Genomic DNA, 17,757 nt, shown 5'->3' with positions numbered 1-17,757 from the left:
AGTCACTATAGGGCCATCTGCTGCTAAATGCCTAAATTGTAATGTATGTAGGCTACAGCCTATCTTAAAATATCCATTGTGAAACATGGCGTTCTCTACTGGAGGCTGATTGATTTGCGTTGCCTTTAGAGGAAATGTCATTTGCATGCTCTCTCATGCATTATGATTAGAGTACGGTCGACCTGGCTGGCATTAACATGTAGTAGCACTCTTATTACATTGGTCAGAAAAGTAGGAGGAGGGTTCCTCAACACACAGCAGGGCTGAGGCTGTGTGTGAGGCAACACTTCTGTCTGTCTAGCTGCTACAGTGCATTGCCTCGTACTCGATGTTCTTTTAATTATTGTGAGCTCTATATTTTATGGCCGCACAAAAAAACAAAACGGATGATGTGCTGTCGGGAGAAAGGTGTCGGGTTCCAACGTGTTGCTTGAGCGGGTGTAGCGGTTTTGTGGACCTTATTGCATTCTGGACGACGACGACGGCAACAATAACAACAACAGCAACTGACTGCACATGGGGTTATTATCTCAGTTGTGTTTCTAAACCAAGTTCGTGCGTTGTTTTCGCGAATCATCAGAATGCTGTCCGCTGTCATTTGAGACGCCTTGGCTTTACAGACAATAATAACCTCGACGCGGTTGTAAATGTAGTCTCGGTTTCGAATGATAATAAAGCGCACTTGTTGTCTGCCCTGCTGACTGACTGGGCGCAGATCAGAAAGAAATGGAGAGCATGTGCGAGACGATCGACAACAAGCCTCTATCAGAGGTGCAAAAGAACACAGAAGGCTGTTTCGAGAGGTCGTTCTCGGCGCTGACCGTGGACGACGTCTACGAGATCGCCAAGCTGGTGGGCGCCGAGGTGGAGCGGCTCATCGACGGCTACGGCAACGAGAGCGCCGTGGGTCTGGTGCCCAGGATCGTCAAGGTCCTGGAGCTGCTGGAGAGCTTCGCCTCCAGGAACCACGGCCACAAGCTGCGGGAAGAGGAGCTGCTCAAGACCTTCGAGACGCTGCAGCTGCAGCAGCAGAAGAAACAGCGCACTGGGAAGGACGCCGAGGAGGCTAGCAACAAGAAGAATGAAATACGGGTGAGGAAACCAATAGATCTGGTCCATAGCGTTAGAAGAACGAAGGAGTTCTCCTTAACGCAATGTTACTTTTCAGCCGTTGCCCGCACACTCCCTGTAGCGCAGCCTCTCGTCTGTAGTAAAAAATGTTTTAGTTACTCCACTGCGCCCCCTACAGATCTGGTCAATGGGATTGTTCTATTGACTAAATCTGTAGGGGGCGCAGTGGAGTAACTACAAAGAATTTCCATCTGGTGGAATATTTTATTTTCTGTCCAAAAAGGGTATTTTAGACGTGAGGTGGGGGGCTCCGAGTGCTCCCACTAAAGAAAGTAGTCTTTCAACATCTTGAAACCGTCTTTGTTTGGTGAGTAGTAAAAGTGTATCTATTATGTTTTACTACAGATGAGAGGCTGCGCTAACGGGGGTGTGCGGGCAACATCTCAAAGTAACATGGCGTTCAGGAGAACTCCTTCTAACGCTAGGAACCATAGCTAAGAAAACTATAAAGCCATGTCATTTATATTTAGTCGTACGACGGTGTTGCTTGCCGAAAACAGCCGATATAACTCTTACTGTTATATACTAACAGTATATAACAGTATATACCTTTATGTACTGGTTATATACTGTTATATATAAGTTATATAATATATTCTTACGATATATAACTCTTATAACAAGCTGGTTCGCCTGGTTGTGAGCTTGTAGATCTGCAATATTCGCTTATGACGGAATTAATAGGCGCGTGGAAGCCTTTAATCCCCTGTCTGTCTGTGTTTGGAATTAAACGTTGGCCTACAAATCAAATGGATGAACGCGACAGTAGGCTACACGTGCGTGTTGCTTGGCGCCAGTCAAGTGTAGTCTTTCTTATTATCTGTGTTTCATGCGTGTCAAATGTCACTTTGACATTGATTGATTGCCACCCAGGCCACGTACTGAACAGGTCACCACGTATCACCGCCAATGCTGTGAAAAGGTTGAGGAATTCTAGAAATTCCGAGGGGCTTTTGTTGCATTTCTGTGTATTGAGGTTCCTCAATATCATCAGCGGTGGAAAAAGTACTCACATCCATTAGTTACTTTAGTAAAAGTATCAATACTGCAAAATACTCAAGTAAACGTATAATATTTACCTCTGAGATGTAGTGGAGTAAAGTAAAAGTACTGATAATTGGAAATACTCCAGTAAAGTAAAAAGGTTCCTCAAAACCTCACTGAATATGAATCAAATTCAGTGGTGTAAAATAACTACATACATTTACTCAAGTACTGTACTTAGGTACAATTTTGAGGTAGCCTATATGAATCATATTCAGTGGTGTAAAGTAACCACGTACGTACATGTACTCAAGTACTGTACTTAAGTACAATTTTGAGATATTTTTTACTTTACTGGAGTATCCAATCAGGTGCAATGTCATCATTGATGCACCTGACATGCTGCTGCTACTAGCCTGCTGTTAATGGTTTATAGAGGAAGTGGTGTGTGATATTACTTCCGCTCAATGAAAAGATCATCCGCACTCTCTGGAGTACAGTTTCTTGTGTTCTTTTTTATTGTTTTGTGCAGCAGCAGCAAGAAAAACAGACACGTTTCGGCACGTCGGCCTTCCTCAGAGTTTCTAACTTGTTTCAAAATTGTCAAATAATAAGAAAGAGGCAAAAGTTTTGAAAATAGCCGACCTACAAGCTCACAACGAGTTGCAATATTTATCTGTGGAACCGAGTCAAACAAAATTTTTATGTTTCAACTACAATGTCTCCTACATTCCAAGTGCACTGCCTCACATGATGGTACTTTCAATCTGATTATAAAGGCAGTGCAGCTGAGTGAGACTCATCCCTTCATGCACTGTAGTCTACTCTACACTGTATGTGTAGAGTAGTAAAAAATATCTTAAAAAAAACTGGAATTTACAACATTATGTGAAATATCAAATACTGATGTTTAATCCTTGCATACTGTGAAAACACCAAGTCCCCGCTGACAGTCAAGCCCCTTTCCTCAGCAGCAGGAGGCGCAGCAGAAGGAGGAGCAGTTGAAGAGGAGGTGTGACGACCTGCAGACTCAGGTGCAGCAGCTCCAGGAGGAGAGAGAGGAGCTTCAGAGTAGGCTAAGAGGCAGCCATGCCCAGGAGGGTAGGTACCCTGTTTATTAAACGTGTAGGAAGCACACAGTGATGTTCAATTTTATACCTTGTCGCACAACTGTGCCGCTCCACAAAAATTACACATTTTCAACTGAAGAAAATGTCTTCTATGATTATGAATCATTTATTTCCCACAGTAGTTATGTTCTCTTCATCATCATCATCATAACCTTTAGTTATGCTTGGAAATACAGTTGAGGGGCAGGCCCCTCATTCACATACAGCAACATCAAAATACATGAATCAGAAGACAGAAAACACTCAAAACCAAAATACAAAAAAAAACAGATAAACCAGAAAACAATTATAAAGCAGTTACAATCTTGAACAAAGGTGTTGGAAACTTTTGCCCCGAATTGACCCAAAGAAGGAAGTGAACAGATTTTTAAGGACTTCTGGAGCTCATTCCAAACCGATGGAGCACTGATAGAGAATGCTGTTGTTGTTCTCAATCTCTGTGTCTTACTGGGATCTTCCCTTACCCCTTTAGTTTTAAGGTTTAACAACATAAACCTTTATACAGCCTGGGGAAATCCAGGGTTAATGTTTTGACACTGGGGCTGTTACAACAATTTGTCTACAATGTTTCATAATCACATCAAGATTGGCAGTGGGTGAGTCTGTTATATTAGGCCTGTAATGCTGCTTGAATGACTAATTATTTGGTAAATATAATCAGCAATCACATCAGTTTCACTCCATCAATAATTGGTGGAGTGAAACTGATGTGATTGCTGATTATATTTACCAAATAATTAGTCATTTGTTTCATTTGTTTCAATAATTGTTTCATAGTGGTGGTGATGATGAACAGATTTAATTCAGCAGCATATTATAACTACCAGGCATGTGAGAACTGGGGTTATGACTTTAACCTAAAGTTCCCATACCTCATGTCACAGCCTAACATCCTCCTAGAGTTTCCAGTTCTGTTACAGGAGACTAGAACATCATGAAAATAACCAGTGAATTAGATTAATTGCTCATAAATAATAGTCACCAACACTTAGCACTAAACAGAAACCGTTCCACAGTAATGTGAGCCACGAGAATGGAGTTGTTCTGCTGACTCATGCTTGTTAGGACATGTGGTAACAGCGAAATGCTGACATAATTAGACTGTGATTTATGTGACCAGAGTCCTGCAATCCACAAGTGAATTTCAAATGTATTTCTGACATTGACTAGGTATATTTGGACTAGGTCTATTTATGTACTGTACATTATTTGTGTTCTGGCATTTGTGACTTTCCTGCAATGGGAGAACGGCCTGCCCTGTGAAAGAGCACTGTCTGTTTCAGGTGTTACGGTTTCCTAGCTGCACGTTGTTGACCCTGTTTTTAAGACATGTGAGGCAGCCAATGCTGTAGCTTCCATTTCTACAACAATTTACTCAATTGAATGTTGTTAACTAAATTAGTTAAACTATTAGTCATGTGGTAGTTAATTACTATTGCAACTCGCAAGAGTCATCTATTTCGCTGTGAGGGCTCTTACATTGATCATTGCATGTCTGCTTGAAGGAGGACATTTGGAGAACATCTTATTATTAAATTGACTCCAGCAGCTGGAGACGAGTCAACAGACAGAGATCACCATTCTCATAGACTCAGATGCTATAGAAATAATTTGATATTACTTTTTCTTCCCAAATCTTTATATTATTAGATGATATGGCTAATTTATAATCCAGCCCAGACTGGCTTGACAGCAAATTTTGTGCTAGATATTAATGGTGATTTAAAGCTGAAGTGTTCATTAAATTAAGTTTTGTATGTTATGTTCAGTGGGTGTTGGGAATTACAGCTACGTACTTGTGTTATAACAAATGATTCCGAATTGGGTCTCATTCTGCCTCCCCCTAGCAAAAGTACTATCAATTTCATTCAACAATCAAAATATTGATTTATATCATAATGATATTTTCTTTGCATGTCATAAAACATTGCACATTGGCTATCAGTGTGTCCAATAGAGTTATTCAACATTCTAATAATCATAACAGCTGTGCACTAAACATCCCAAAGAAACCACACTTTGACTGCCAGAGTATTTTCATAAAGTACTCCCCCATTGCCAGCAATGTTTTGTGTTTTTTTTTTAATATATTTTGAAAATCTTCATGAAAATAATTTATCAGACTGTTTTTTAAAGACGCAGCACAAATCCGCCACTAGAGAGCAGCACATGACAGTTTGATCAGCTCCTTGGGTGACTGTTACCCTTCTTGAGCGATTAGACAGGGAAAAACATGAAAACGGATGTGACGTCGTCACACATCGTCTGATCGCTCAAAATTACGATGTGATACACGACGGCGATGACTGATCGTCACCCAGACCATAGATTATAGAAGAGAACCTGTCCGTTTGTCTGTCATACCGTGTGAAAACCCGTTTGTTTACCTATTCTTGACGAAAATGACCGGGGAAAAAAAATCAAAAACCGGAAACGGAACCCAGGTCATGAAACCGGATGCAGATGTCGGTGAAGTAAGTGGAACTCGAGAATAACATTGAATTTTAAGCAGCATAGCGCGATCAGAGATTAAACAATGAACGCGATTCCAACGCGATTCCAACGCGTCAAACGCGTCAATGGCGTGGGTGGATTAAGTAGTAATTGACGCGTTTTCGAGTCAATGGCGTTTATAGAGTTAAAACATTGAATTTGCTTCATCGGTGCAGCACACTGATGCAATACTAAAGTGGGGTCCAGGGACCCTCAGGGTTCCTTTAGGGGTTTCCATTTGGTTCCATGTGTACACTCTCAGAGTAACGGGAGTCCTTGAGAGTAAAACGTTTGAGAACCACTGCATTAGAAGCATCCATGTGTTTGTGTGTCAGATCGCGTGCAACGACAGGAGAGAGAGGTTATGCTGAAGCTTAAGGAGGTGGTGGACAAGCAGCGGGACGAGCTGAGGGCCAAAGTACAGGAGATCTCCACGATCTCCAAAGAGGTGGAAGCGGTAAGGAGAGACACAGAACGCACACAGACATGCATATACTGTACACACACATGTATAGTATTGCTGTCGGGTGGAAACCTCATATGTCCACAACTATTACTTTTAAAGAAGAAAAAAAAACCTGTGTTCAAATGGATCCAGTGTAGTTATTTTTTAGCTGCACGCACTTGTTAATACTTTTCATTGGTTCAGTATTTATAAAACCAGCAGACACACAAATAGCAGAAATAGCAAATCTATAAGCTCACAACGCAGCGCATCGTGACGCATAGTGAGCTTATAGATTGGCTATTTCCGCTAGTATTGCATGACACTGTTGTCCAACGAAGTAGGGCATTAATTTAAGTAAAAACATAAATAAAAAGAGATATGGAAATACAAGGTTTCGGCCCGAAATTGGAGGGGTGAGTTAAACTCTGTGCAGTTCAAGATGTTGATTGTTAGCATGGCTTTCCTTCATGCCGGTTGACACAGAACTGGATGAACTGGAAAGAGGCTTTTAGGAAGTGAATGTAACATTGGTATCAATGAAAGGACACCCTCACAAACTAGTTAGGTTACAAAGGTGGGTGACCTCTTTTTCTATCTGCCTTGTTGACTCACCTCTCCTAAAGCAACTACACTCTTTTTATTACTGTCACGTTCATACACATTCCTGCACCAATTCACATTTCCTCATATTCCACCTTGTGTGTCCAAAATTGTTACTAATCAAGAAATGGAAAAAATAACCTGTGTTCAAATGGATCCAAAGTAATTATTATTCAGTACTAGCTTTTGTTAATATTTTCATTGGTTAAATATTTATAAACCCCACAGATACACTTAACCACTTTAACTTTCACTTTCCACATTTTTCAAAAGTAGTGAAAATACAAAAACACAAACGTACTAATTACCAAGTTGTGTCATATATAGTGCCATTTTGTGCAAAATGTATATTTATTGTCCTCTTGGTGAGGTGAGCAGAAAGTAATAGAGTGGGAAATGTCCTACTTGTTGTCCTGGGATATGACTTGAGGCAGAAAATGTTTAGTTTGTCAGCGAATGAAGAAAGCGTGCTGACTGCTGCCATAATCACTATAGATACATAGATAGATACATGGATGAGTCACACGGAATTGGGACAAGTCTAGGCAGTGACTCCCTTAAACACAGGTGCTGTGTGTGTTTGTGTGTGTGTGTGTGTGTGTGTGTGTGTGTGTGTGTGTGTGTGTGTGTGTGTGTGTGTGTGTGTGTGTGTGTGTGTGTGTGTGTGTGTGTGTGTGTGTGTGTGTGTGTGTGTGTGTGTGTGCAAGGACATGTGCTGTCGTGTAATGATTTAAACAGTAACTACTGGGTGTGGGTTTGTTTATGATTTACCCTTTTCTTCTGGGATCATGTGACTGGAGTGAATGTTAGACTGGATAAACCACACAGTTTATCCAGCATCTCTGTTTGCCCAAATGGAGGCCTAGGAGATTTTCTTCTAGCCTGAAGTGAATGTTAGCTTTTGTTTTAAAGAATTTCTGTCATCTCGGTCCCTCCCCCACTGTTTAAGTCGAAATCCTATGTACTGAGTCCTTTCACATCACATCAATAATTGAATTAGTTATTTAGTTATTACACAAATGTTTATGTTTTTGTTTCCCCAGCTCCAGGAGCAACTGGAACGTTTTATGAAGATGAATGGAGAGTTACGCCACAGACAGAGTGTCCTGCAAGCCCAGTTGACAAGCGCTGCAGAGAAGAAGGCTGACATGGAGGCTGACCTCAGACAGAAAGAGAAGGAGATAGAACGCCTCAAAACGAAGCAACTTGGCAACGCCAACTCTAGTAGCCCAGTAAGGACAGCAGTCTCTGTGTGTGTGTGTGTGTGTGTGTGTGTGTGTCTCTCTCTCTCTCTCTCTCTCTCTCTCTCTCTCTCTCTCTCTCTCTCTCTCTCTCTCTCTCTCTCTCTCTCTCTCTCTCTCTCTCTCTCTCTCTCTCTCTGCAGGGTATATACAGAATCTATACTGTATATATTATATACTATGTGGGTATGTGTGTGCTTGTTTTTGTTAATCAATTCACAAAAATGATCATAAAAGCCTGGTAGGGTCATGTGTTAAAATAGAAATTTGCACATAGAGTATATATGTGTTCTAACACAGAACACATGTGGATAATTAATAAAGGTAGCTCATACTGTATATGAAGGATATGTTTTTTTTACACAAATCAGATTTCAGTGAATTTCAGTGAATTATTCACCGGTAGCTTGATTCTGAATTCAACTGTAGAGCAATTGTCTGGCAGTACTGATTAAATTGGAGCTTTCCTTCTCCTATCCTAAATTGTATTCCTGTGCATTTCTCTTTCACTTATAAGCTGTGCAAGCAAGGGATTTGGACTCAACCTGGCATCAAGCACAGACCATTTTTTAAATCTCTCAACAGTCCAGTCCACGTCAGACGTCTGTGGAGCAGACGGCAGGTGATGCCGACCTTCCCTGTTTCACCAAGAAGGAGGTACGCGACATACTACACGAGAGGAACGAGCTCAAAACCAACCTGTTCCTGGTCCAAGAGGAGTTGAACTACTACCAGAGGTGCGGGTGGGGGGTTATATACATTTTAGGCATTTAGTGGTATCCCGTATAACGTGTGGTTGTTACAATGGCATAGAATTAATTTAATGTGTAGCCAACATTGCAAAGGAAAATAAAAACAATTACTGCAAAGGGACAAACAGCCCAATAAATTGGAACAAGTAAATAGAATCCTGTGTCATCCGTTGTATTCATGTATCTTTGACCACACAAGTAGTGTACTTTTTTTTGTGTGTGTGTTACATGGTGAATGAGAGCAATGTAATGATGTAATGATGTAAATATGTGAGGGAGGTATGGGGAAGGGGAGTGGTGGTGTGGAACGTACTAGACACCTATTCAAGTATTTGCACAGTATAGTTAATTGGCTGGCATTTCCACCATGTGTCTATGCCTATTAGTGTTGTGATCTACAGTGTGTTGTACATCTATTTTTATATTATGTGTGCGTGTGTTGTCCGCAGGGAGATCCTAAATGATGAAAAGTGTCCTGGCTTCCTGCTAGATGTTATCCGATCCACAATCAGGAAACAGAGGACGGTTATCAAGGCCAAGATGCTGGGAATTCCTGTGGATGACTGCAGCAGGTCTGACTCTTACTCTGTCTCTGGTTTTATTATTACTTTCTCTCTCTCTCTCTCTCTCTCTCTTCTCTCTCTCTCTCTCTCTCTCTCTCTCTCTCTCTCTCTCTCTCTCTCTCTCTCTCTCTCTCTCTCTCTCTCTCTCGTTCATGTTTATCGGCAGCACAAGTGAGGGTTTGCAAGTTTGCCACACAGCAGCGGTACCAGTGGGTGCTACAGTAGTAACTGACTAAAAAGGTGGACCTAATGAAAACGGACAACCCACCAAGTCAACGTTATTTATATTATATAGCACCAAATCACAAAAAAAGTTATGTCATGACACTTTAGGTACAGAGTCGGTCAAGACTATGCTCTTTAACTCATTCACTGCCAGAACTTTTTTATTTTTGCGTTTGACAAACTGCCAGAGATTTTTCATAGAAAAAAAAAGTACTCAGGAGCCAAGATACAAAATGTTTAAGTTTTAAGTTAACAAGGAAGTGGATTGGAGTCTAGATCTTCAACAAATCATATCTCCTTGGTCTTTAGGTTAAAATTAAATAAATAAATGTAAAATTAAAAGTCGTTTTAGTCGTTCTTGGCAGTGGAGGCTTAAAGGACAAAAGTCGTTTTAGTCGTTCTAGGCAGTGAATGAGTTAATTTACAGAGATCCAACAATTCACCCATGAGCAAGCAGTTTGCGACAGCTGTAAGGAAATACTCCTCTTTAACAGAAAGAAACCTTGAACAGAACCTGGCTCTAGGTGGGCAGCCATATGCCTTGACTGGTTGGGTTGAGAGAGAGGGGAGAGAGAGAGAGAGAGAGAGAGAGAGAGAGAGAGAGAGAGAGAGAGAGAGAGAGAGGGGAATGGAGGCAAGGGGAGAGAGAAACACAACAATGCACAGCATCAACCATGCCTATTATAACAGTGTGCAGCCATAATCCATAGAAACTCTCGATCCGCTGCTGGGGGGTCCATAATCATGATCCATGGATGCCTGTGAGACAAGAAAGCACAAAAAGAAAGAGGGAAAGGAGCTCGGTGAGGCATGGGAGGTCCTCTGGCAGTCTAAGTTATAGTAGCATAACTAAGGGCTAGTCCAAGGCAAGCCTGAGGTAGCCTTAACTATAAGCTTTATTAAAAAGTTAATGTGTTAAGCCACCCTCTCTTAAACATAGAGAGGGTGTCTGCCTCCTGGACCAAAACTGTGAGATGGTTCCACAGAAAGGGATTTCTGGATTTTACTTGCCTGGAAACCAGACGAATCTGCCATTGCAAAAAAATTGGCAGATTGGTCTGGCACCGCTTAGTTGTGATTGGATTTCACTCCCTCCGAAGTAGTGAGGGACCAATCAGGGCCCAGTATGCAAATATGGGGTGGGTTTATCACCAGATAAATGTTTTGAATTTGCCCCACACAGAGATTCCAGACTAATATCACTGCAGTCTGGCCATGCCAGGCTAGGATTTTACAGGGAGCCAGAACAGAGAAGCTAATATGAGAGAAATATGATATTATATTCTTGTAAGCAAATATTTCTTTAGAGACTTGTTGCTTGATAATAAGGAATTGTAACAATACAGCTTTGAGGTAGCATATATGTGGACTGGTTGTTCTGCATCTTCTTGAGACAGGATGTTTGCAATGGTATACTGTAGATGAAAAAAGGTAGTCTGTGAAATTATTTTTATGTGGGAGTTAAAGGACATTCGATTCCTGATCGAAGATAATGCCCAGATTTCCTTACAGTGATGCTGGAGTCCAGAGTAATATCATCCAGAGTAGCAACATCATAAGCCACAAGAACACTGTTACTGCATTTTGCCATTTCATTATTGGTCTGTGTGTCTTAGCCAGTATATGTAGATGGGTTTGTTCGATATCGATATTAAGTTATGACTGTCTTTAGGTAAAAGTGAAAACTTTTAAACTTCAAATAGACCAACCATGCTAAGACACTGGAGCATTCATTAACTACTTCTGGGCATGTCATAATAACATTCTGCAAAAATAGACAAACATTTGCAGAAAATATCAGAGCTTGTTAGGCTTGATAGGCTATTTTCAGCAAACAGACTTGGTGTAGAGAGAAAAACTGAGGCGGCCAAGTATTGGACTCCTGGGGGACCCCAGTCAACAAAGTATAAGTCTGCACGTTTATTCCAGGTGGTTTTGATTGATTGATTGAATACTTTATTAGTCAGAAATGCAAACAGCACGGGTACATTCATACATTTGGGCTAAAATTATAACCCAAAAAAGTCCTGAGGACTTGTTTCCATTGTGGTCCTATATATTCAATTCATCAACATAGTATAACAAATAACACCAAAATACAATATCATCAACACATATAAAACACTATGTACAGTAGAAAAGGGGGGTAACTGACTGTCAGACACCCCTGCAATACATGTGCAGACTCACTGACTGTGCCAGTGTCTTACTTTAGGTTGTCTATTTGACGTTTCCAGGTAAAAAGGTTTTTACTTACTGTCCTTTACAGTTCAGCAGATAAAACCATATAATTTGGAACTTGGCTAAAGCATGTTGGACGTCACTTTTGGGACCTGATGTCATTAGATAAACTTGCGCATTGCTGACTAACCCACATCAGGAACATGACATCCATTGTAACAATTTCGGCTCACAATATTTGGAATGTTGTTGCTGCCACTAGTTCATTCAACTCGAAGAAAACACTGCGCTGAGTAGTTGCCTGTCGAGTGCACCGCCCGGAAACTAGAGGCCTGTCTGTCTATGGCACTTGCTCCTTCCCATTGTTTCCATGTTTCCATGTGAATATTAATTTGATTGATCAATGGTATAATATTTGAATGATCCATATAGGCCAGGTGGGCATCGACAGACACCAGGATACACACAGAGCTCATCTTTCTGGCAGGCTTGCTTGCCCTCGCACGCACGCACACGCACGCACACACTTTTCATAACTATGGTTTTCATGTGTCTCCACCTCCAGTGATGAGGAAGAGAAGGGTCCCTTGTTTGAGCAGACAGAAGCGGACAGCACCGATGGGAGACCAGCTGAATCTCGAATCCGAAATCTGTGAGTACAATTTTCAGCTCCAGATGTCTAAAAGAACACTGTATATTAAACCCTTCAAAAATACCCCCCCCCGTGTATATTATTTTGAATAATGTATTTTTTTGAATATAAAAGTACCCCCGCCCCCACACACACATAACATTTTGATTTTTGAGTGGTGCCAACCACTCCTACATTTGACCGTGTCTGTGTGTCTGTGTGTCCGTCTGTCCGTCTGTCCGTCTGTGTGTCCGTATGAGCACGGCCTCTCTGTATGTTTGAGCACAGCCTCAACAGCTGCGGCTGAGGTACAGTACAGTACAGACCGTACAGTACAGTACAGTACAGTACAGTACAGTACAGTACAGTACAGTACAGTACAGTACAGTACAGTACAGTACAGTACAGTACAGTACAAACACACACACACACACACTTTTGAGTAAAAATACTTAAAATGAGTAAAAATACTTAAAATTAGTAAAAACACTTCAATATTAGTAAAGATACTTTAAAGTTCCTAAACTGAGTAAAAATACTTAAAATGAGTAAAAATACTTAAAATGCGTAAAAAATACTTAAAAGATGTTACAATGAGTAAAAACACGTACAAATCTGTACAAACATTTTAAAGTACTTAAAATGAGTAAAAATACATTGAAGTCATCAAAGTCTGTAAAAAGTAACTAATGACATGAACTCATGAAAGGCACCACTCTCTTCACACTGGGTGTGATTTTTAGATTTTAGTTTAATAAAGTGCTATAATTGTCGTAGCTGCATATCAACACCTTTATCCTCATAGAGAATGCAAGGATCTATGAATATGCAAATTACCAACAAAATATTTACAGGTAATTCCAAGTCGGCAGCTTATCTTCTTTCCGAACATGTCTGTACCTTCAGCTGTCTGTGTATGCTGAAGCTAAAGGTGCCATGTTACCACATATTGGACTATAATAGGTTTGACATCACACATGTGACTCAGATTTCAGGGAAGTACACAGAAGCTCTCCCTCTCCAGGGGAAGAATATGAAAAAGGTGACTGACTTTAATTATATTTCATTGTTGTAACTTAAACACTATCCCTGCTAGTGCTAATTTAAGGTCCGCTCTTGCTGGTCGCTGGTTATTTAGCTAAACGACTAACTAACTAACGTATCTTAAGCCATTTAGCTTAGCGGCAAACTCAGCTTTTCTGCTAACGATGGAGCTAACGATACAGTAGCTAATTATTTTTCTACCAATTTAGTCATGCCAATTAATTCCTCCCACTGCTTGCCACTGCTGTTGCCCCCTACTGGCTAACCTGCCAGTGAAGAGCCATACTGGGAGGACGTAGCACCTCCATCCTACTCCTCCTGTTCAACAATCCCCGCTGACAGGTGCCGCCTCAGCCTGTAGGAGTACATGCTGTAACAAAGATTGCCCTCCTTGCCCTGCTTCCCTTCCCTGAACACAGCCAATCTTTTTCATATACTATAGATGCTCTTTAAGCCAGATGCACTGCAGTGGATTCAAACCCCTAGACTGCAGTGGTGGGCAGGTAATTTAGGCTACCCCTGTGCCACCTGACTGCCCTGAAATAAAAGTTGATAGATTTTTTGATGGTGTATTGAGAAAGACATTTTGAGAGAAACCCCCCATTGATTCAGCACCGTGGACATGGCTTGCAGTCACATCACAGTAGTCATAGCTAAATACTAAAGCCAATACTCCAGCCAAACGTTTTTGACGACGAGCGAGGAGAGAGGAGTGGGGATCAGTGAGGATACATCAAGTGTATCCTACATGTCTTCTTTGCAGACGTTTTTTCATCGGAATCCGTGACGTATATGTACAGGTTTTCCTTTCTTTCTCCCGTGACGTATAAATTATCCTCCTCCACATGACAACCCTCCGGGATCCGGAGTGATTCAGCGTTCCAGCTGTGTGACACGTCAGAAGTAATTGCCGTCACTTCAAAATGAAGTGGACTGAGCGAGGAGCATTCTCGTTCCTTAAAGTTAACCCAATCGATTCCTCCATCCTCGCCTCTCCTCCTCGCCTCCTTGCTCCGTGGCGGGGCTAATGCACAAGGAAACGACGCAAGGATGGAAGTTTGAGTATTGGTATCTGGCTAATGAACTCCAACAACTCCATACTGAGTGTGTATTTTGTAAACTCAGTCTGATTGGTGTATTATCTATACCGCCCAAACTAATCCATACCATAGTTTTGTGCGCAAGACATCTGTCTTGAAATTAATGAGATGGCTTTTCATGCACATCATTGCCCAGACCTTACAATTCGGCATTGCGCATTATGTCAAGATAAGAGGCCAACATCAGGGACAGTTGAGCATCCAAAATCACAATGAACCACAAACACAGTGTCCTCGCAGAGATCATCTGCAAGGTCCTATACTGTACGTCTCTCCGTTTCAGTCAAGAGATTGACACCACCTCGGTTCTAAGATCTGTGATATCTTCTATCCGTCTAACCTATATTTAGCTCTGGGCCTCTGCAGTAGATTTTGACCTCAGGCGTGTTCTTATCTCCCTTGTTGCCAATAGCTTTGGTTTCCTGGCGCGTTCGGGCAGCACCCGGAGCCCCAACCACATGAGCACCTCTGCCTCCGCCTGGGAGATCATTGGAGACTCTGAGGTCAACGGGGAGAGCTGAGTTGAACCCACGGCTGTAAGCCTTCTCTGTGAATTCCTCATGTACTGCTGCACTGTGCCCCTACATTGCCTTCTGCTTTTCTGAAAAGAAAAGCCTGCCCCTTTCATTTGCTTTTAACCTTTTCCTTATCCCTTGTGTTGAAAATTATGCATTATATGGTTTTAAACTATAATTTTTCATGTTTCATGTTAAGACTTGAGCAAGTGACTTGAGCAAGTGAGCTCTTTTGGAATTTAAGGAAAGTTAAAGTATCATTGCTTGTCATGCTTCAACCATTATCTTTCTTCTTTGCTTTTTATTTCTATCATACTTTCTATCACATCCTGTATAGTTAGTTTCACTGGTGTTCTCTCCTCCATCTTATTTCTCTTTGATGTCCACAGTATTAAGAGAGAGATACTTTATTTAATTGTATTCATTGATCTTATGTATCCACACATTATTCTCAGTGAGATTGTGTATAGACAGGGGGGAAAAAAGTATAAACCAAAGATTTTACCATGATGTATTATAAAATGAAACTTGTATTGGAACCAATCAGTGCTACAATTTTGTACCACAAGAGGGCACTGGTTCATTGAGAATACTATTAAGTTATTAACCCTACATATATTTTTAAAACCAACCATTTAACTTGAACTAATCACTTAAGGGGTATTTTTGTGACATGTCCTTACCCATGCGTGGGTATAATTTGTCATCATGACTAACGGCATTTAGCACTTTTATGATCTTCTAGTAAGACGCAGCTTGCCATTGATTCCCAGTCTATTCTGTAACTGTGAATACATACACTGTATTCCCCCATCCTGAATGTATTGAGTATGAGAGTCTCATGTATTGATTTAGATTCTATTGTTGTCTCCGCCAGAGGTGGAGAGTATGTTTTCGTTCTTGTCCTTCCGTGTGTCCCCCGTCTCAGCCAAGCTAACATTCACGTGACACGTGACAATATTGTTGTCACCAATGCTCTGGCTAGCGAGACGCATGATGACATAGAAATAAGTGAGCTTCCATCAGCCAAGCTAACATTGGTCAAGTGACACGTGACAATATTGGAACCAATCAATAATATAAATAGGTAAGACAGGATTAATCAGGAACAGTACTGGCGGAGACCTGTGCTCCGAGGAGCACATTTTCTAGTTTTATATGTATTTGTATGTATTTGGCCTCACTTCTAAAAGGATTATATCTGCGATAGCAGATCACAATAAGGATTGCATTCAATTGTGTACACGTGTTGGCATTTGCTGGGGCACCAGCCTCTGCATAATAAGGTCTCTTTACTTCTAGAGGAAGTGTCTGTGTTTCCTTTGGGGAAATGAGCGATGGTGAGTAGGTTTTCTTCTGTCCCTATAACCATTATATAATTATTAAGTTATTGCCAGACACACACACCACAGTAGCTGTGTCTTACTGGCTCATTTCTACTTTGTTGTACGACCATGAGCCAAATATTGTCAGCGTCAGCGATGAACATGGTTGTACAGCAAAGTATGAATTAGATTTGAATCCTCTCCTCCACTATTAACACACCATAGTGGTACACAAGTAGTGAAAGAAAGTCTTCAGGCATTTGGTTGTTGCAGGAGAAAATGTGTGATCCTTGTTATATATTTGCATATATTCCTACACATTACATGTGTATACAATGTATTTTTGTAAACATGTTTATTTTTTTGTTATGAAAAGGCTTTTTGGCAACAAAACCCAGAATAAAGATCTTATTCAAAATGCAATCGTGAATTTTATTAACTGTGTGTGTGTGTGTGTGTGTGTGTGTGTGTGTGTGTGTGTGTGTGTGTGTGTGTGTGTGTGTGTGTGTGTGTGTGTGTGTGTGTGTGTGTGTGTGGGGTGGTGCATGAAGGTGACATCTCTGAATAATAACGTAGAGACAAACAAAGGTGGTCCCGCTCCTGTGACGCACCAGACCTGCCTTTACTCAATCTGGGAACCCAGATGTGGGATGTGATGCATTGTTGACATGTAGATGTGACCTGTGAGTGACACAGTGTTGTCAGGCTCCTCCGGCGTTGCTCACAGCAACACTGTGACAGGGATGTCATGATACTGGTCAATGTGTCTGTATGGTACTGTTAATTGGTATCAGGGTCAGCATCATGGTCAGTATCATGGTCAGTATCATACTGACCATGGTCAGTATCATACTGACCATGATACTGACATGATGCTGACATGATGCTGACATGATACTGACCATCATACTGATATGATGCTGACATGATACTGACCATGATACTGACCATCATACTAACATGATGCTGGCCATGATACTGACATGATACTGACCATCATACTGACATGATGCTGACCATCATACTGACATGATGCTGACTATGATACTGACATGATGCTGACCATGATACTGACCATCATACTGACACGATACTGACATGATACTGACATGATACTGACCATGATACTGACATGATGCTGACATGATACTGACATGATACTGACCATGATACTGACATGATACTGACCATCATACTGACATGATACTGACATGATACTGACATGGTACTGACATGATACTGACCATGATACTGACATGATACTGACATGATACTGACCATAATACTGACATGATGCTGACATGATACAGACCATGATACTGACCATGATACTGACATGATGCTGACATGATACTGACATGATACTGACCATGATACTGACATGATACTGACCA

The 17,757-nt window shown here is 41.2% G+C and overlaps 1 protein-coding gene across 2 annotated transcripts; it reads left to right on the top strand.

The window, feature by feature from the left end:
• Window positions 1-274: 274 nt before the first annotated feature.
• Window positions 275-16,786, top strand: rilp (Rab interacting lysosomal protein). 2 transcript variants are annotated; one of them, XM_080427964.1, is made up of 9 exons: window positions 275-1,092; window positions 3,087-3,216; window positions 6,074-6,195; window positions 7,830-8,018; window positions 8,613-8,764; window positions 9,229-9,351; window positions 12,314-12,400; window positions 13,368-13,421; window positions 14,936-15,038. In XM_080427964.1, the coding sequence occupies exons 1-8, from the start codon at window positions 727-729 to the stop codon at window positions 13,414-13,416; spliced, it is 1,218 nt and encodes a 405-aa protein (XP_080284090.1). In that variant the 5' UTR covers window positions 275-726; the 3' UTR covers window positions 13,417-13,421; window positions 14,936-15,038. The 2 variants fall into 2 exon arrangements, with proteins under 2 accessions (XP_080284090.1, XP_080284089.1); XM_080427963.1 differs by lacking the exon at window positions 13,368-13,421 and having other exon boundaries at window positions 276-1,092; window positions 14,936-16,786.
• Window positions 16,787-17,757: the final 971 nt, after the last annotated feature.

This window comes from Gymnoscopelus braueri (genome assembly GCF_963280865.1).
Source record: "Gymnoscopelus braueri genome assembly, chromosome: 5".
NCBI lineage: Eukaryota > Metazoa > Chordata > Actinopteri > Myctophiformes > Myctophidae > Gymnoscopelus > Gymnoscopelus braueri.
This window is presented reverse-complemented; position numbering and strand designations above follow the sequence as displayed.